A 21563-nucleotide genomic window follows, 5' to 3' on the forward strand; every position below is an offset into this window, starting at 1 on the left:
ATCCCCTTTCAGTGCAAAGATGCAGTTTATTGTTTGGAAAGGGAATAGTGTAACCCTGGAACATCTCGCTCAAGAACAATGGTCCTAATCTGTTGCTCCTGATGCCTCATGTAGGATTTATGTAAGAGTGGACCTTGATAATTTCCACTTTTGCCTAAATGTCCTTTTCCATCCTCCAGAAAGAATCAGTTCATTTTCTAGGACACAAACCCCAAGCCAGTCTGATATATATTTTCTAAAAGTTGAAAGAAGATAAATGGATGATTTTTCAAAATCTTTCAAGTAAAATGAACAATTCTAGCTATCATAAAATCACAGTGACCCTCCCAAGTGATTGATTCTTAGAGATTCATAAGAGATTTTGAAACAGAGGTGGGGAAAAGCCCACACGTCTTTCGAGAACTTGCAATCTAACCTTGGAAGTGCCAGGCTGCAAAACAGGAAGGTAGATTATGAGCAAAGGCTGGGAGTCAGACCAAATGAGATCAATCTCCAGGCAGACTAGTGACTGGCCTCTGGCAAGTTAATTAATGTCCTTAAGCAAGTCTGAGCTTCCCAGGTGGCTCAGTGGTAAGGAACTCGCCTGCCAAGGCAGAAGAAATGCGTTTAATCCTTACTCAGGGAAGATCCACTAGAGAAGGAAACAGAAACCAGTCCAGTATTCTTGCCAGGGAAATCTCTTGGACAGAGAAGGCTGGCGGGCTACAGTCCATAGCGTCTCAAAGAGTTGGACATGACTTAGTGATTGAACAACAACAAGGCAAGCTTTCCTCATGTGTAAAAGAAAAATATTGCCACCTACACTATGAGGATCAGAAAATGAATGTAGAACACAGCACAGCACATGGTATACAGCAAAAGTTCCATAAGTATTAAATAACAAGATATCAAATATTATATAGGACACATAAGGAGGGAGAGTTCCCTAAAACTGACTCTCTCCTAATGCTCTAGACCCTGGGTAAGTTTAGATAACTAATATTATAAACAAAGGAATACATTTAGTGTCTATTTCTTTGCCTCTAGAGCCAATTCAGCACCACCTTAGCCTAAAAAAAAAAACAATTTAAACAAGATTTAAAAGAGAGATTGCTTCTTTAGTCCCAGACAGCTCCAACTCAAGAAAGCAGGAGGACGCTCTGTTCCTTAGGTCATTCGGTATGTGGATGGGCCATTCGCTACACAGAATAGCTTCCGCTGTCTCAGAGATCAAGATTCAAAGAGAAGTAAACACAACAACTGATCCAAAATATAAACAATTCATCCCTAAAAGGAACATTGGATGAAATAACCAGGATTCTCACCAGTTTGGAGCTTTCACTTTCAGGAGATGGTTTAAGACCAACTTCGAGACTGGAGTCTTCCTCACCACTAACCAGTTCAGAGCCGCTCTGATCCTATGAGACATTAAAAAAAAAAAAGTGGCAAAGATGTCATTCTTCACTCACATCACCTAAAATGTACTTTATCAGAGTTGCTTGCTTTATTGTTGCAGTGGATATTGTGGATATGGTTTCCTCTTTTTCCTTTCCAGCGGAAGGCCTTTCTTTTTTTTTTTTTTTTTTTTTTTCAGGTATCTATCTGTTGCTCAGAGAAAGCTGATCCCTACTCTCTGCCCTGAATACTCACTGGAAGGACTGATGCTGAAGCTGAAGCTCCAATACTTTGGCCACCTGATGGGGAGAGCCAACTTACTGCAAAAGACCCTGATGCTGGGAAAGATTGAGGGTAAGAGAAGAAGAGAGTGACAGAGGATGAGATGGTTGGATCACCGACTCAATGGAGATGAGTTTGAGTCTCTGGAAGATAGTAAAGGACAGGGAATCCTGGAGTGCTGCAGTCTATAGGGTCACAAAGAGTCAGACATGACTGAGTGACTGAACAAGGATGATGACTCTGCCCCCAGAGTAGGCCTGGTTGTCTTAAAGCTAATCTCAATTCTTTTGGCCAATGATTCTACCAGGAATGGGTATGTGGTCCAGTTCTTGTCAGTGAGGCATCAAGAGAGGTTTCTTGGAGACTTCTGAAAAGGTCCTTCCTAGATCTTAAAAGAACCACAAGAAGTCCCCATGGCTCCCAAATTAACAAGAATATAAAATGCAAATAGCCATGGACAGCCATCCCATAGCCAGAAGGAAACTAGACTGAATGACAGAGCAAAGACAAAGATGGAAGAACTGGCTCTCCGATGACAAAATCAGGGCACCGGGCCAACCAGACCTGAAGCTCAGCTTTACTCTTAGCAATCTTTTTAAGGAGAGCTAATACACTTATTTATTGCTTCAGTCAGTCTGAATTAGCTACTCTGTCCTCTCCAGTCAAAACTTTCAGAGACATTTGCTTATCTTCTGTACAAGACTAAACTATTTGATAAGAGCTTATATTTATCTTGTTTCTCTCTAAAACTTAGGTACTGAGTTCCCTGCCTGGCACATGGAAAGCATTTGATAAATACTGGGTTGGAATACAGTACTTGCTTTCTTGATGATTCTTTTCCGAAAATTCCTAAAAATATTTACGTAATGTAAATGAGACATCTGGTAATAATAAGCCATATTAAAATTCCAAGGCACATTAGGCATCTTCTCAATTGAATTATGATATGTTAAATATTATAGTTATTTGTTTTGCTTTCTGGGGGCACATAGAGGAGAATAAGGATAATAAATGGAGTATCTACATTATATTTATATGGATTTTTATTTTAAAACACCACCATCTGGGATTATTACAAATTCATGTGGGACTGTTTATAGAGAAATTGTTTTGATTTTGAGACATTCAACATCATAATTTAAGAAGTGCAAATTAAAGCAAAGATATGACATTCTTTCATCTATAAAATGGACAAGCAAATAGAGAACATTCAGTTTTAAAAATGGTGCAGGGAAATAGGAACTTTTGCACACCATTGAAAGTGTAAATTAGCACAATCTTTTCAGAAAAGAGCCCCATACAGCATATAGATATCAGTTAAGTTCAGTCACTCAGTCATGTTCAACTCTTTGCAACTCCATGGACTGCAGCACACCAGGCCTCCCTGTCCATCACCAACTCCCAGAATTTACTCAAACTCATGTCCATTGAGTCAGTGATGCCATCCAACCATCTCATCCTCTGTCATCCCTTCTTATCCACCTTCAAACTTTCCCAGCATCAGGGTCTTTTCAAATGAATCAGTTCTTCACATCATATACATATAGATGCAGGGGAAATACTTGAAAGCATATAGCACAAATTTTTTAAATTCTGTACTTCTGGGGAGTAGGATTAGGGATTGGGGAATTTTGCCTTAGTTATTTCTACACTGTTCAATTACAGAAGAATTAGTATGTATTAAAGAATTAATTGATGCTTTCAAATTGTGGTGCTAGAGAAGACTCTTGAGAGTCCCTTGGACTGCAGGAGATCAAACTGCCAATCCTAAAAGAAATCAACCCCGAATATTCGTTGAAAGGACTGATGCTGAAGCTGAAGTTCCAATACTTTGGCCACCTGATGGGGTGAGCCAACTCACTGGAAAAGACCCTGATGCTGGGAAAGATTGAGGGCAAGAGAAGAAGAGGGTGAAAGAGGATGAGATGGTTGGATGGCATCACTGACTCAATGGACATGAGTTTGAACAAACTGTGGGAGATACTGGAGGACAGGAAAGCCTGGCATGCTGCAGTTCATGGGGTGACAAAGAGTCCAACACAACTCAGTGACTGAACAACAATGAACCAATTGTCTGTTGTAAAACAATCAAGGAGAGTTATGAGAAATATCTAAAAAAAAAAAAAAAATTCAAGGTAAGTAGCATGGGCTTTAGAATTGGCCAGATCTGAACTCAAGTCTCAACTCTGCCGTGAGAATTATAAGATTATCTGCAAGTTACTTTCTAAATCTGAGTAGAGCAGATTAATGAACAATGTGAGGATTAGAAACACAGATCCTCCCAACAGCTGAAAATTTGTGTATAATTTATAGTTTGCCCCCTGTATCTGTGGTCCTTTGGCATCCAATCGCAAATTGGGTAATACAGCAGTATTTATTATTGGAAAAATCTACGTAAGTGGACCCACCTCATGTTATTCAAGTGCCAACTGCACTTTTTTTTAAAGTATAAACAAAAATATCAAGTTAAAAATACTATCCCATCAGGTTGTCTTAAAGAGTAACGCACTAACTTGTAAAATGTCTATTAGCACAACACTAGTTGCTACATTCAATATGCCAGCAAATCTGGAAAACTCAGCAGTGGCCACAGGACTGGAAAAGGTCAGTTTTCATTTCAATCCCAAAGAAAGGTAATGCCAAAGAATGCTCAAACTACCGCACAATTGCACTCATCTCACACACTAGTAAAGTAATGCTCAAAATTCTCCAAGCCAGGCTTCAGCAATATATGAACCGTGAACTTCCAGATGTTCAAGCTGGTTTTAGAAAAGGCAGAGGAACCAGAGATCAAACTGCCAACATCTGCTGGATCATATAAAAAGCAAGAGAGTCCCAGAAAACATCTATTTCTGCTTTATTGACTATGCCAAAGCCTTTGACTGTGTAGATCACAATAAACTGTGGAAAATTCTGAAAAAGATTGGAATACCAGACCATCTGACCTGTCTCTTGAGAAACCTGTATGCAGGTCAGGAAGCAACAGTTAGAACTGGACATGGAACAACAGACTGGTTCCAAATAGGAAAAGGAGTATGTCAAGGCTGTATATTGCCACCCTGCTTATTTAACTTATATGCAGAGTATATCATGCGGAGAAGGCAATGGCATCCCATTCCAGTACTCTTGCCTGGAAAATTGCATGGACAGAGGAGCCTGGTAGGCTGCAGTCCATGAGGTCGCTGAGGGTCGGACACAACTGAGTTATTTCACTTTCACTTTTCACTTTCATGCATTGGAGAAGGAAATGGCAACCCACTCCAGTGTTCTCGCCTGAAGAATCCCAGGGACGGGGAGTCTGGTGGGCTGCCATCTATGGGGTCGCACAGAGTCGGACACGACTGACGTGACTTATCAGCAGCAGCAGAGTACATCATGAGTAATGCTGGGCTGGAAGAAACACAAGCTGGAATCAAGATTGCCAGGAGAAATATCAATAACCTCAGATATGCAGATGGCACCACTTTTATGGCAGAAAGTGAAGAGGAACTAAAAAGTCTCTTAATGAAAGTGAAGGAGGAGAGTGGAAAAAGTTGGCTTAAAGGTCAACATTCAGAAAATGAAGATCATAGCATCTGGTCCCATCACTTCATGGGAAATAGATGGGGAAACAGTGGAAACAGTGTCAGACTTTATTTTGGGGGGCTCCAAAATCACAGCAGATGGTGATTGCAGCCATGAAATTAAAAGACGCTTACTCCTTGGAAGGAAAGTTATGACCAACCTAGATAGCATATTCAAAAGCAGAGATATTACTTTGCCAACAAAGGTCCGTCTAGTCAAGGCTATGGTTTTTCCAGTAGTCGTGTATGGATGTGAGAGTTGGACTGTGAAGAAAGCTGAGCACTGAAGAATTGATGCTTTTGAACTGTGGTGTTGGAGAAGACTCGTGAGAGTCCCTTGGACTGCAAGGAGATCTAACCAGTCCATCCTAAAGGAGATCAGTCCTGGGTGTTCATTGGAAGGACTGATGTTAAACTTGAAATTCCAATACTTTGGCCATCTCATATGAAGAGTTGACTCATTGGAAAAGACTCTGATGCTGGGAGGGATTGGGGGCCAGAGGAGAAGGGGACGACAGAGGAGGAGATGGTGGGATGGCATCACCGACTCAATGGACATGGGTTTGGGTAGACTTTGGGAGTTGGTGATGGACAGGGAGGCCTAGCGTGCTGCAATTCATGGGGTCGCAAAGAGTCGGATATGACTGAGTGACTGAATTGAACTGACTTAAGTGCTATTAATTTTTATTTTTAGCTTTTTGTTGAGACAGGCTTTGTTTATGACCTGTTTCATGTAGTTATCATAAAAAGGCTAAATAAATGAGTACCACTGTGATCCCAATTCACAAATAAGAAAAAGTGACACATTTAAAATAATCTGTTAAAGAACCCTAGCCAATAAGAGGCAGACCCAGGAATCACAGCTAGGTAAGACTACCACCAAAAGCCATATTGTTGGTAACCATGCCTCAGGCCCTAAGTAAATTAAATGATGCTCCTGTTTCTTATTCTTTCTTTTTATTTATGAGTGTTGATAACTAATCTTATGAAAGACAGGATTCAGAAGCTTAAAAAATATCACTGTCATTAGATTAACAAAAAGTATTTTAGAGTTTGTTACCCAGAAAATTTCATTAGATAGAACATCTCTCCATGAATTTTGCATAATCAAGAAATTACCATATAATACAAACATGTCAAAGTTAAGAAACAAAGCTTGAAAATATATAGCTTTTCAGTGTTTTAGATAGTGGGTAAGTTCTAGAGACAGAAAAAAATTATACTTTTAAAAGAAAGAAAAACTTTTAATGCCCTGGTTACTCAGTATCTGGTTCTGTAAGCTGTGGGAAGCCCTGTAGAGGCCCTGGGGAGGCTATGCTATCCAACTGGAGGAGGTAATAGAAACAAAGCTTGTAACTATAGCATTGGATTGTAAGACAAATCCACAGGTGGCTTCTCAAGTAACCCTGCAAATTGCCACCTCCTCTGTCCTAGATGAGAGATTTTTTTTAACCAAGTTGGTGGTTAGCTGATGCCATTCATCTAATTACATATATGTCTCCTTAGGGAAAGGAAAATATTATTTAGAGAATCAGAGAAATCTTTACATTTCTTTCAGCATGGAAGTATAAGAAATGAAATTTTCTTGGTCTTTATAAAATGAATACTAAAGAGGGAAAGAAAACAGTAGTTTGATGCTTTAGCTTTGAAAATTCAAGAAAATATGGGTAAGACAGATGGTCTATATATCCTTTAAGATTTGGATAAAAACAAAAAAAGAATACCCTTTATATCTAACATCCACAGAATTTATCATACAATGCTATGTCTCAAATCCACCTTACTCCATAAACCCTTTCCTTATTCTTAGCAGAAGGATGTCTCTTCTTCCCCTCAGCTTACCTAACAGTCTACATGAGCCTCTTATGTCACTTCCATCATCTCATTTGTATCGTAATTATGTATGTGAAGAATTGATCTCCCCAATGAGATGGAAAAATGCTTGAATCCAACATCTGTGCCTCATTCATTTCCTTAGTCTAATTCATTTTTATATTCATCCTAAGTTCTGTCTCATTTCAAGGTTGATGCTCTTTATAACTGTACCTTGAGTCTCTTCTAAAACATTTCTTTTGTTTTTAGTTACTTGTTTAGTCTGAGATAGCTCCATAAAGGAGGATATGAAGTCAAAATCTAGATGGAGAGAAGAGACAGGTAAAGGAAGTTGGAGTCAAAAGAGGTTAGCAAATAAAGTATTTACTTTTCTAGGAGAACCAAGGTTACATAAGAGTTTTCATGCTTAAATGAAGCACAGAGCAAAACAATGAGGGTTCTGTTCTGAGAACAGAATGGCTCATATGTATAAATTACCCTGCTGACTAGGAGCTTAAAAAACAGGAGTCAATCAGAGATAGAAAGGGGAAAACAGGTCAGTAGGCATGATTTCCAAAGCACAATTGCATCAGGGTGGTTTGAAGACCATCTGGTGATGGATAGCAGCCCACTAACACCCAAGATGATTCAGCTGTTCTGGATGGCTGGGTGTCCCCTTCCCCTGTTGCTGATCTTCAGACCACCTGTCCAAAGCTGCCTGTTCAGCCCAGGCTGCTCAAAGAGAATAACCTTTCCCCGTGAAGACTACGGTCAGAAGATTCCATAGTGAATTATGCTTTATAGATAAATGAAAGGAAAGAGCAAGGCTCATGGTTCATACATTTAAAATAGACTTTTCCCCCCTCCCACCCCCGACTCCAGAGTCACCAAAAAAGGACTGATAAATGCTATTCAATCTCTACTGAGAAGTCTCTTCCAAACCCTCTGAAAATTTTAAACTTCCTCCAGTGGGTTCCTCCAAGATTTTCTACATAAAGTGATGATAAATTTTATATTTTTTGTACTACTTTTTTTCATACCCACTAAATGTCTATAGTTTTCACCAAGTAGACACTGAGAGAGAACCTTGACAGTAGGAATTTATGTTTTATTTAAGACTAGACTATCAATGAAAGTTAAATTAGTTAAGGATATTACTGTGGATTAGAAAAACACTTCTGATCAGATAAAACTGACACAGTGTTGTTTCTTTCCTCCTCTCTTTATTTAACAAGACAAAGGAGCATATCAGTATATACAACTGTTTTCCTTTTAAGATTTTACTAAGCAAAATTAATGGGAGAAGGCAATGGCACCCCACTCCAGTACTCTTGCCTGGAAAATCCCATGGGTGGAGGAGCCTGGTGGACTACAGTCCATGAGGTCGCTAAGAGTCGGACATGACTGAGCGACTTCACTTTCACTTTTCACTTTCATGCATTGGAGAAGGAAATGGCAACCCACTCCAGTGTTCTTGCCTGGAGAATCCCAGGGACGGGGGAGCGTGGTGAGCTGCCGTCTATGGGTCGCACAGAGTCAGACACGACTGAAGTGACTTATCAGCAAGCAAAATTAATAATAAAAAACCCTAGCAACTATACCTCTCTGATATAATTAAAAACTCTTTTTTCCCCAAAATAAAACTTAAGTTAGTTTAAATTTTGTCATCCCCATATTTCATAAATCCAATACTCCCTTCAAAAAAACCCACAAAATGATTTATTAGTTTCATTGCCAACCACCTAAGTTCACCAATATTTCTTTCTGCAAAGTCATGTTTGCTTGATGTGACAAATTAAATTTCTTTCTCCTATCCCTAATTGTGACCATATTTTCAAGGCTATTCAGAATTCTAGAAAGGCAATACACAATAAAAGATTAAATGGAAATTATGCTAATAGGATTCCCTGGGTAATCAACCTCTCCATTCTTTATGAAGTCTGTTCCATCTCACTTGGTATTCAAAAAAGCACAACTTCTGAAACAAAAAGAAAATGAAGGTTCTTTCTTCTATAAAGATAATCTAAAAGATTCTGCTTGCTTTGTGGAGGAATGGAATAAACATCTTGACTCCCAGATATACACGAGTCCTCATAACTCTTAGGAGACACTATAGCAGTAACTTCCTAATTGGGTTTCTAATGTCAAAACACTTTTGACTTTGCTATTAGACTAAGCTATTTGGAGTAGAGCCCTGATCAGACTATTTCATTATTCAAAACACCTTCAACAGCTCCAAATACCTAATGCATAACATCCAGTCCTTCTGAGATTTACATTCAAGTCTCTCTCATTTGACCTCAATTTATTTTTTCAATTCCATTCTCTATTACTCCCTTTCACATCCTATTGTATTCTTCTCCCCTTTCCACATCCTGATTTTTCTTATTTCTGGGCTTTTGGTTGTGCTGTTCCTACATTCTTATCCATATTCATATTTTAAAATTCAATATATCTGTTCTCCTACCAGGAGAACATCTTCTGGTATTCATCTTCTGTGAACTCCTCCTAAAACTTTATCTCTTAGGACACCTTATTTTAGTAACATACATGTGTTATTTCCCATGTTAGACTGCAAGTTCTTTGAGTCTAGAGACTTGTGCAATTAATTCTTTTATGTTCTACAAAGTAGGTATTTGGCAAGTAATGGCAGAATGAATTGAATCAGTAAGAAGTAAGTATGCAACACTAAAATGAAGCATCAAGGATACAGTAGGAAAGCCATTCACTTATTCTACAAACATTTATTAAGCAAGTACTACATGTTAAGCACTGAGGATTCAGTGATCAGGGAGACAATAAGCCTGGCCCTAAAAAAGAATACAGTTTAGTGTGGTGTTTACAGTCCTACATTATTATAATAAAACACAGTGATAACAAGGGAAGGAAAAGTGACAGAATCCTAATTGATAAACCCATTTAGAAATGGGTCCCTCTTTTTCTACACACTCAAGTGATGTCACATAAAGAAAAAGGGGAAATTTTTACTTTTTAAATGAATCATGAGTGTTACTTAACTATGAAGGGAGTAAAGATTCCCAAAGGGAACAGTGTGGGATGAAGTTGGTCATGAGAAAAGTATCTCATGTTTTTGAGCACTTGTATTACAGGTGTTCTGTTTATTAATCTATGTACATTATTTTATTCATTTTAAGTCATAGAAAACTTGGAAGAGGATTCAAAAGAGTGATTCTCCAAGGACTTATGAATTAATAAGGTCAATGAATGCATAAAGGTTATTAATTAATAAAGAGGAAGTGGGAATGCAACCTAGGTAGAAACAACAGGAACAAAAGCATAAGGAGGGAAAATTCAACACATGTATATGTGGAGTGCCCGGCAGGGGCACTCACACTAGTGAGAAAAGACGGGTGATTAGTGGAGGCAAGTATAAAGCCTTAATTCTAACCTGGAAACAAAGATTTTGAAATACAGCTCTGATAAGCAAGAAATGGGTATTAAAAATATTTGATCAAGAAGACAAATACAAGAAGAAAAGAAATCCTACATTAAATGTAACTGCTGAATACCAAAGATGCCGGAGGCTGAGAGTCCTGCTAGAGGCCTGTGCAATACAAGTACAGCCACAACTATGGTGAGTTCTTAGTGTGTGCCAAGAACAATGCTAAAAGTTTTATAAACATTATTCAGCTCTTCTAAGAAATATGGAAAATTATTACTATCAAATGCCTTTTAAAAATAAAGAAAACAAGCTTATTGAGCTTAAGGTTCAAGTTCATTTTGTTAGTGAATGTCAAAGCAATGATTAGGGTTCAAATCTATCAACTTCCAAGTTTATGTTCTTAATCACTTCTGTAAGTGCCCCAACAATATTACAACTGCCAAAAGGAGAGCAGCAGGAATGCTAATAATCCCTTACATATGTATAGAGCTGTGTGGATTATAAAATACTTTTACCTACATTTAGTACTCAGTCCTCATAGCTACCTGTTCACACAGGCAGGGAAGGCTATTAATCTGCTTTACAGAAAAAGGCAGACTTGGCAAGGTTAAGTATCTTCATGGAGGTCAGAAGCCCAGCAGATGACTGGTAGAGCTGAAACAAGAACTCATGTTTTCTTGTTCAATATTCAACCAGCACTCTTGTTCACTCTGCTAGCACACAACTTCACGAAGCGATTTTGTTCTCTGCTATAGTCTTGGTGTCTAGAACAGTCCTTGAGACATAATAAGAGCTCAGTAAATATTTGTTCAATAAAAGAACAAATATGAGGTCCCATTAGCGTTTAATAAAAGTGCTATTCAATTATGTGGAATTATGATGTCAGGTTCAAATTCACAGTCATGTACTTCATCTCTTAGGTTGAATGGGCTGGTTCTCTCAATAATACATCAGATATGAATTATGCTTAAGTACTTACTGGAAACAGCTGCAAAGGAAAACGGCACAGTGAGGGGGTACCCGAGTGAATGGAAGGGATAAGGAAGTGTTATAGCCCAGATCAGTCCTACATAGTACCTCAGAAACCCCCTGCAGGGTGGCTGTCACTCAGAATTTGGTGACAGTTATCAGAGGCCAAAAGTCTGGAAAGAAACTGAACTTTAATAAAGTTAAGTAAATAAATATAATAAAGAAACAACTCTTTATTATATAATTCATTGTGAAAATGCAACACAAGTATCACACAGCATATTCTTTTAGAGAAAAGAATTATTATTTATTAACAAATTTAAATGTTTAATATGATCTATTTTGGAAAATTAAATGCAAATAATGGCATATTCATATTTAAGAATTATGATAAGGCTCTTGAAACTTAATACTGGTATTATTTATATTTTATATCTATTTTTGGTCTTTATTAAAAAATAAAACCAATATTTAAAATTTTCAGAATACAAGTTATTTTTCTGACTTATTGATTCTGCTATGTATAAATAAAAGTAAAATGCATTTTTTAAAAACAGGTAATTGAATAACAAGAATAATTTCTGTGGTTAGCACAACTGTAAAAAGGAAAATAGTAGCTAATATTGAATAATGCATTTAAATATTAGAATAAATAGTTCACCTTTATTGAGTGTTTACTTTGTGCCATGAGCTGTACTAAATGCTTTATATACATTACTTCCTTTACCCTCTGCAAATCTATGAAGGTTTGGTGGTAACACTCCCAGGGACAGATGAGGAAACTAATGCTAAATAACAGCTGCCTCTGGGCATATGGGTATGCTACATAGCCTCTCTAGACCCCAGTTTCTTCTTCTATAAAGTGGAAATAATAATACTGTCTCTCAGAGGTATGAATGTAAACAGGCCTCAGGACAATGCATTCAAGATAGTGTTTAACACAGTAGGTACTATGTTCAATCATCCTCTTCTAAGTGGTTGCCCTGTCAACAGGAAGGTAGCAGAAACCATTTGGCTGGGAATAAACTAGAGAAAATACACAGCTAATATTAGAAGTCATATCTGAAAGAAAGAAAACAAAAGAAACCAGAGACCTCAGAAATGGTCCTCTCAAATTAAATGTTGACACCAACACTATACCTTTACTCATTCTGAAATATAGGAACTGGCTCTCATAGTAGATTTACAGTTTGATGACAGACCGCTTTCCTTGATCATTGTACTGAGAAAAAGTATGGGCGATAAATGAAAAATTCAGTTCCAAGGGGATGCTATTTTGATGGGAAAATTTGTAACTAACAATATTATAGGAAAATTATTCTGTTAAGTATTAACCTCTTCCCATCTAAAAAAAGGACTTGGATGACATTCTGTAAACACAAATGAATTAGTAACTAAGTACTAACATTTATTGGGTAGCTACCATGGGTCGGGAAGATCTGCTGGAGAAGGGATAGGCTACCCACTCCAATATTCTTGGGCTTCCCTGGTGGCTCAGCTGGTAAAGAATCTGCCTGCAATGCGGGAGACCTAGATTTGATCCCTGGGTTAGGAAGATCTCCTGGAGAAGGGAAAGGCTACCCACTTCAGTATTCTGGCCTGGAGAATTCCACAGACTGTATAGTCGATGGGGTCACAAAGGGCTGGACACGACTCGGCCACTTTCACTTCACTTCACCATGTACCTGGCACAAGGTATCTACAGATAGATATAGATATCGTCTCCTCGCTCTCTCATTTATTCTTAACCTTATAAAGTACAAGAAGTTACTGTAACCACTCAAGTTCACCTGTCTAGTGTCACAAGACTGAGTGATTAACACACACACACAACATCCAAAACATCAACAATCAGCTCTCTAGTCTTTGCTTCCAACACCAACACCTCATCTAACTGCGATTAGGTCTTGCCTGGGCTTCCGCTATCTTGTGTGTGTGTCTGCTGCCTAGCATGTTACTTTTACCTTCTTATAGTCCATTCTCTACCTGGTAGACTGTTTCAGGTCACCTCATTTCCTGGACTTCCCTGGTGGCTCAGACGGTTAAGCATCTGTCTACAATGGGGAGACCCGGGTTCAATCCCTGGGTCGGGAAGATCCCCTGGAGAAGGAAATGGCAACCCACTCCAGTACTATTGCCTGGAAAATCCCATGGACGGAGGAGCCTGGTAGGCTACATGTAGTCCATGGGGTCGCAAAGAGTCGGACATGACTGAGCGACTTCACTTCACTTCACTTCACTTCATTCCCTGTTAAAAAATACCCAGTGGCTCCTACTGCACACAGACTAAAACCTGAGCTTCTGACTCTGACTCATCAAACTCTTCTCTCCCTCCCACCTCACACTGCCTCCCTCTCATCCTAGCCCACCACTCCCCAGGCTCCCAATGTACCCTCTAGCTCATTCTCACTTGAGAGTTATTGTTGTTCCCTCTGCAGAGAGAGCTCTCCCTCCTAATTTTTGCATGTCTGGCTCCTTCTTATCATTTTGATTTTATTTAAATTTCACCTTGTCTATGCAGCTTTCCCTATAACCAATCAAAGTGGTCACAAGCCACATTCCCTATTGTAATTTTAATTATCTGCAAGACACTGAACACTACCTGATAATTCTCTAAGTTTATTTATGTATTTGCTAGTTAATCTTCTCATTGGAATGTAAACTGAACCATGGCAGGGAGCCTTATCTGTTTGATTCATAACTAGACATTTAATACCCTTAAGAGTACCTGACATGTAATATGCACTCACTGAATACTTGTTGAATGGAAAGAATGAGCATTATACAATCAAATATTTACTAAAAGGGACACTATTCATACAGTTCATTTTGTTATGGAAGCAAAGGAAAAAGAATGGAAAGATACTAAACAGTAAATATTAACTTGCTCGAGGAAGTGCGGAAAGGAAAATCAAATTTTCTAACACTGCATTGTTTGATTAGTTATAATAAATATGCATTGTGGGAATTAAAAATAATCAGTTCAGTTCAGTTCAGTTCAGTCGCTCAGTCGTGTCCGACTCTTTGTGACCCCATGAACTGCAGCACACCACCTCCCTGTCCATCACCAACTCCGAGAGTCTACCCAAACCCAAGTCCATTGAGTCGGTAATACCATCCAACCGTCTCATCCTCTGTTGTCCCCTTCTCCTCCTGCCCTCAATCTTTCCCAGCATCAGGGTCTTTTCCAATGAGTCAGCTCTTCGCATCATGTGGCCAAAGTATTGGAGCTTCAGCTTCAACATCAGTCCTTCCAGTGAACACCCAGGACCGATCTCCTTTAGGATGGACTGGTTGGATCTCCTTGCAGTCCAAGGGACTCTCAAGAGCCCTCTCCAACACCACAGTTCAAAAGCATCAATTCTTCGGCACTCAGCTCTCTTTATAGTCCAACTCTCACATCCATACCTGACTACTGGAAAAACCACAGCCTTGACTAGATAGACCTTTGTTGACAAAGTAATGTTTCTGCTTTTTAATATTAATAAGTAAAAAATGAGAAGAGTATGTAATGTTCTCTCAGCAGAGAATCTCTTAGCTAATTAATCTATATATCTAACCATCCATCCATCCATTCATCTCTAGAAGCAGATCACTATGTTAGCAATCTTGAAATATTAGTAATTTCTTCATTAATAGATGAAAGTACTTAAAGACACCCAAAACCATAGTATTAAATAGTTTTGAAACCATTAAGAAAGGTACAATACAGTCATTAAAAAAGAGAATTTTCTAATAAATTCTGAAATCTTTAATTAGGACAAATTGCTGGAAAATCCCATGGACGGAGGAGCCTGGTGGGCTGCAGTCCATGGGGTCACTAAGAGTCGGATACGACTGAGCGACTTCACTTTCACTTTTCACTTTCATGCATTGGAGAAGGAAATGGCAGCCCACTCCAGTGCTCTTGCCTGGAGAATCCCAGGGACGGGGGAGCCTGGTGGGCTGCCGTCTATGGGGTCGCACAGAGTCGGACATGACTGAAGTGACTTAGCAGTAGCAGCACATCTAGAATGAAACTTCAGGAATTTTGAGGAAGGCAGTACTGATATGACTAAGTTCTAATGCGTTTTTTTTTTAACATTGATTTATATTACTTTACAATTATAACTCAAATAATTCATATTTTAATTAGGGAAACTCCCCAGCTAATAAACTCTGAGTTTGGAATACCAGATACTGAAAACCCATGTAACTCAGTCACTAAGTGCTAATCAGGAGTTATCTTACCTCAATAGAAGTTGGGGAACTTGATGGTAATGGAAAGGGAGTAACGGCCATCTGATTGACTGCGTCTTCATTTCTGCAAACGTTAAAATAAGCAGGATCAATACACAGCAAATGCTAAATTCTTGGCTCAAATTAGAATCATTTCCTCCGTTCTCAGTTGAAAATGCACACACAGCACTACAGAATTTTTAAAAATGTAAATATACACTGGTTTCAAGCACGCAAAGCCATTAGGCACAAACAGAAATGTATTACTCAAGGAAATCTAAGGTACAATTATTAGTGACAAAGAATGATGATGATAGAAGTTGGCCAGCTTCTGCTTGGTAAGTCAGGTGCTGCAGAGGATACTTTTGGAAAGGTACCAACTCTTTCAACACCGAGGAGTATAAAATTTTCATCAGGGAGGGTGTAACCTCTGGGCCCCATTAATGTCTAGAGCATTTTGTTCTTTGAAATGGAAAGGTTCCCAGCCTCCTCACTTGGCTCCTAGCTTTGTTCTGCAATATGAAGGATGATGGGATGTATATGACAGTTCTTGCATGGGCAGACTATGAGAGAAGGAGTAATGGATGGGGAGAACAGAGATCCAGACAGACAATGCTTTGTGGATTAAGCTCATTCTCCTCCTCATCACCCTAACTGGAGCAGAAGAAGTGGGAGCTGAAACTTCATTACTGGGGGTCAGGAACAGAACAACATCAATACCAGTCCTGATGGTTTGGCTTACTTCCACTACATTACTAGAAACGGTATGTAGGCAGCGGTTCTGTAGGAGATCTGTCTTTTACTGTGTATTCACTTCACAGGACCAAAATAATTATCTTAAGGTTTATGTGAACTTTAGGTTTCACAATATAAAACAAAGAGACTTCTTACTGGTGTGCAAAGATCTAAGACTGTTCACAGATCTCCATGTCTGGTGTACATATGACAGCCACTGCCTGATTTAGGAGGGCACTCAAATGCACTCTCATGTTTTAATTTTTATGTCTCTCCAACTGGAAAAAGATCCATTGGTCAATGTCATTCCTACTTTGAGGGTTTAATCACGTCACTGCCTTTACCTGAAATGCCTTTCTTTATATTAAATCTATACCCTACTTATCCTTCTCAATAATCTCAACTATGTTTATTTCCCTTAATTAAAAGACTATATATTGATGTCTTCCAAATTCACATTTAGCTTGGATATTTTTCTGTACCTAAGATCTGCAAACCCAACACCTACATTATATTCCACTAGCGGTCTTAGAAATATTTAAAATAAAACAGAGTTCTTTGTCCCACTCAGTTCCCAAAGGATTCCATAGTCAACTTCCTCCCCACCTTAGTAAATATCAACAATATTGACCCAGTTGTTTAACCAGGAACCTAAAGTCATTCTTGAACTCTTACCCCTCAACTGTATACCCAATCCATCAAGATGTCTTATTGATTCAACCTTTAAAATGTATCTTGAATGTTTGCATTTCTTTCCATCCTATCCTAGTACAAGTTATCATCATTTTTTTTCTGAATTAAAGTAAAAACCTCCTATTTGGTCTCCCTACTTATACTCTTCATCCTCTGTCCATTCTTCACGCAGCAGTTATTACAGTTCTAAAATATAAATCTGATTATATTTCTACCCCCTGCTTAAGATCTTCCTATGATTCCTTAATGCATGAGGATCAAGTCCAACATTGTTAGGGACGTTATCAGGCATTGATGAATCTGGCCCCAGCCCCCACCTTTGAACTTGTCTTGTTCTCACTTCTCCTTCCTTACTCTGCTCAAACCCAGCTACATAGGCCTTCTTTCCATTTCTCAGCTGAGCCAAGCTCCATCTACCTCATGGCCTTTTCTCTTCTTCTTTTTTGTTCTGAATGCTTGGTGCCCAAATCCTTTGTCTGATTTTTTTTAAATTTCTCTTCCATAGGTCACAATAAGTGTAATTTCTGGGAACAAGCATTCCATGACTTTCACTATATGCTTATAGCACCTATCTATAATCCTAGATCTGTTTACTTTCACAGTTTACTTAACTGGTTTGTATGCACATTGGTTTCAAATCTGTCTTCACCTTAGACAGTAAGCACTCCAAGGACAGGACTCATAACCTTCCTACTATTACATCACCTAAGGCAAACACAGTGCCTGGTAAACTGTCTGTACAGTAAGTGCCCTACATGTAAATGAGTTCTGTTCCTAGAATACATTCGATAAGTCCAACTTGTTTGTAAGTTCAACAAAGCCTAGGTATCCAACTAACATAATAGGCTATATAATTCTGTATTGTAATAGGTTTATAATACTTTTCACAAAAATATTATATTAAAAAATATAAAAATAAAGAAAATACATTTAATCTTATAGTATAGTACCTTAAAAAGTATAGTAATACAGTATAATAGCTGCCATATAGGGGCTGGCATCAAGTGAACAGGCAAGAAGAGCTACTAACTAGAGGAGGGAGAGGAGATGGGAGATGGTAAAGCTGAAGGATCATCAACAATAGGAGACAGAGGGCAAGCTGCAGTTTCACTCACGGCTGACAGTGATGGAAAGCATATTTACATCTTTGAAAGTTCACAACTTGAAGATTCTTATGTAGGGGACTTACTAAACACAGTTATTTTAAGGGACTTGCCTAGTGGTCAAGTGGATAACACTCTGCACTCCAATGAAGGAGGCCCAGTTTGATTCTGGGAACTAAGATGGCAAATATTGCAAATAAGCTGGCATGAGGCAGCTAATGAGCCTGCATGCTATAAGCAGAGAAAGCCCATGCACTGTAACTAGAGAAGCTTGTGCACTACAATGAAGACCCAGTGCAGTCAAAATAAAAAATAAATAAATAAATAATGTAACGATCACTAATTTCAATAAGGAGATGGAAGTAGTTTCAGTTCTAGAACTACCACTGACCTTAAGATTTTGGGGAAATCACTTCTAAGAAAATCAGTTTCCTGACCTCTTAAGTAAGTAGGATGAACTGTAAAACTTCTAAGCTGATAAAAATTCTTTTGGAATAAGGCAGAACATAAAGAGATGAGGTCTAGGTCCCATTTCTTGCTTTCAGTCAGTCAGTTCAGTCGCTCAGTTGTGTCCGACTCTTTGTGACCCCATGGACTACAGCACGCCAGGCCTCCCTGTTCATCACCAACTCCCGGAGTTTACTCTTTACTCAAACTCATGTCCACTGAGCTGGGCTTTAACCTTTTAAAATTCTTGAATTATCTAGCACACCAGCCAAACCAAAGCAAAAGGGAAAAAACTAAAATCACAGAGTGACACAGAACATGAAGAATATGTCTATTTCTTCTGACAGCATTATAGATGCCTTAAGCATGCACTATTATGTTAAGAGATGGCTATTGTTTTTCAGGGAGTACAATCCATTTCTCAGCAGTTTTCTCATATACAGAAGAAGCAATCAGTCACCCCTCGGTAAGTAACACCATTTTCCCAGAGGTGATTTCCTTTCCCCACTCAGTTTCCCCCAGGGAATAACACAATAGAGCTCAGCTCTAGCTTAGAACTGAAAGCCAACAGGACATGTCTGCTCCAGATTCAGAGCCCATGGGGCAGAATTTGGCAGTAATTAAGCAGATGGCCTTTCATATCTCTTTCAAAGGTTACAGGCAATAAAAATATAGTTTTTATTGAGAAATAATGATTAACTGGACCAAGCTCTCACTTCATAATTTAATAATTTCCCCCAAAATAGTATAACTTTAATGGCTTTTAAAGTCCATATTAATTTTTTTAAACCTCACAGAATAGAAAACTTCAGTGGAGAGAGGAAAGCTGCTATAAGAAGTTACAGTTCATAATCCTTCACAATCTACTCATGAGTGAGTGTTCACAGACACTGTCATCAGGGGAGTGATTTTTTTTTAGTTGGAGTATAATTGCTTTGTGTGTGTTGGTCGCTTAGTCGTGTCTGACTCTTTGCAATCCTATGGACTGTGGCCTGCCAGGCCCCTCTGTCCATGGGATTCTCCAGGCAAGAATACTGGAGAAGGTTACTATACTCTCCTCCAGGGGATCTTCCCCACCCAGAGATGGAACCCATGTCTCCTGCATGGCAAGCAGATTCTTTACCATCTGAGCTATAGGGAAGTCCCTAATAATAATAATAATAATTGCTTTACAATGTGTATTAGTTTTTACTGTACAACAATGTGAATCAGCTATATATGTGTGTGTGTGTACAGACATATATCCACTCTCTCTTGGCCTCCCTCCCACTGTTCCCATCTCACCAGTGCCTCAATGTCATCACAGAGCAAGGAGCTGAGCTCCCTGTTCTACACAGTAGCTTCCCACCAGCTAGCCATTTTACACATGGTGGTGTCTTCATGTCACTCTCATTCTCTCAATTCATCTCACCCTCTCCTTCTCCCTCTGGTGTCCACAAATCTGTTCTCTACATCTGTGTCTCTATTCCTGCCCTGCAAACAGGTTCATAGTACCATTTTTCTGGATTCCATATATATGTATTAATATATGATATTTGTTTTTCTCTTTCTGACTTACTTCAATCTGTATGACAGACAAGACAACAATTTTAAAGAGAAAGAAGTGGGAAGAGGGAAACTAAAGGAGAGAAAGCAGTTATGCTTCACAAGGGCAGGTAGCCTGAAAGACTTCTGGGGATCCTCTGACCTCTCATAGTCCATGATTCACAAGGAATGAAATCTGCTTCATAAGTAACTTTTCATTTCCAGTATAATCAACACAAATTTCTTATATCTTGGTGCCCCATACAGCACATAATCAGAAATTGTAGTTGAAATTATTTGCTGGTATTTTCATTTATTTATTTTGCATGATTTGTATCTTTTTAAAAGTTTATTTTATTGAAGTATAGTTGATTTACAATGTTGTATGAATTTCTACTACAAAGCAAAGTGATACAGTTAGATGAATATGGTTATTCATAGAGGTTCCTCAAAAAACTAAAAACAGAGTTGCCATATAATCCTGCTTATATCCAGAAGGAAGATTATATATATGTATATATATAAAATATAGCTATATATACATCCTTTTTCATATTCTTTTCTATTATTATATTATTCTATGACATAATTTCTATTATTATAGAATACTGAATATAGTTCCTTGTGCTGTATATTAGGACTTGACTGTTTATTCTCTATATAAAACCTTGCATCTGTGAATCCCAAACTCCCAATCCATCTCCCTCCAAAGCCCGATCCCCTTGGCCACCACAAGTCTGTTCTCTGTGTCTGTGAGTCTGTTTCTGCTTTGTAGATAAGTTCATTTGCGTTATATTTTAGATTCCACATGTAAGTGACCTCAGTGTGGTGTTTGTCTTTTTCTTTCTGACTTCATTTAGAATGTAATCTCTAGGTCCATCCATGTTGTTCCCAATGACATTGTTTCCTCCTTTTTGATGACTGAGTAATATTCCACTGGATAAATGTTCTTTATCCATTTATCTATGAATGGATATTTGGGTTGTTTCCATGTCTTGGCTATTGTAAGTAGTGCTACAATGAACACTGGGGTGCATTCATCTTTTTGAATTATAGTTTTCTCTGGATACATGCCCAGGAGTGGGATTGCAGGGTCATATAGCAACTCTATTTTCAGTTTTTTGAGGAACTTCCATTCTTTTTTCTATAGCAGCTACACCAATTTACATTCCCTGTTGAGGATGTAACAGCTGTTGGCAGACAGAAAGTGGTTTTCTATCATGGATAAAAGTGAGATTTCCAAGGTATGGAAGCCTATATAGGTATGTCCTTATCACTGGACTTGCCATGCTCTATTAAAATTATTTGTGCTATTCTCTCTCCTTTTTAAACACAGAAATAGGGTCTTATTTCTTTATGTCCTCTGCTTGTAGCAGAATACCTAGGAGAGAGTAAGTATACTATAAATGTCTGTTGAGTAAAAGAGGTCTTAACAAGCAG

General features: G+C 38.5%; 1 protein-coding gene across 3 annotated transcripts in view; it reads right to left on the reverse strand.

Annotated features, from left to right (window-relative positions):
* The window catches only part of PATJ (PATJ crumbs cell polarity complex component), a 392470-nt gene that overhangs the window by 113222 nt on the left and 257685 nt on the right, over nucleotides 1-21563 (reverse strand). For all 3 annotated transcript variants that reach the window (XM_040232710.1, XM_040232709.1, XM_040232708.1), the window contains exons 30-31: nucleotides 15634-15706; nucleotides 1305-1397 (exon numbers count right to left, since the gene is read on the reverse strand). In XM_040232710.1, coding sequence (XP_040088644.1) covers nucleotides 1305-1397; nucleotides 15634-15706 — 166 coding nt within the window. The remainder of the gene's footprint in view (nucleotides 1-1304; nucleotides 1398-15633; nucleotides 15707-21563) is intronic.

Source organism: Oryx dammah, unplaced genomic scaffold (genome assembly GCF_014754425.2).
Source record: "Oryx dammah isolate SB20612 unplaced genomic scaffold, SCBI_Odam_1.1 HiC_scaffold_28, whole genome shotgun sequence".
Taxonomy (NCBI): Eukaryota; Metazoa; Chordata; class Mammalia; order Artiodactyla; family Bovidae; genus Oryx; species Oryx dammah.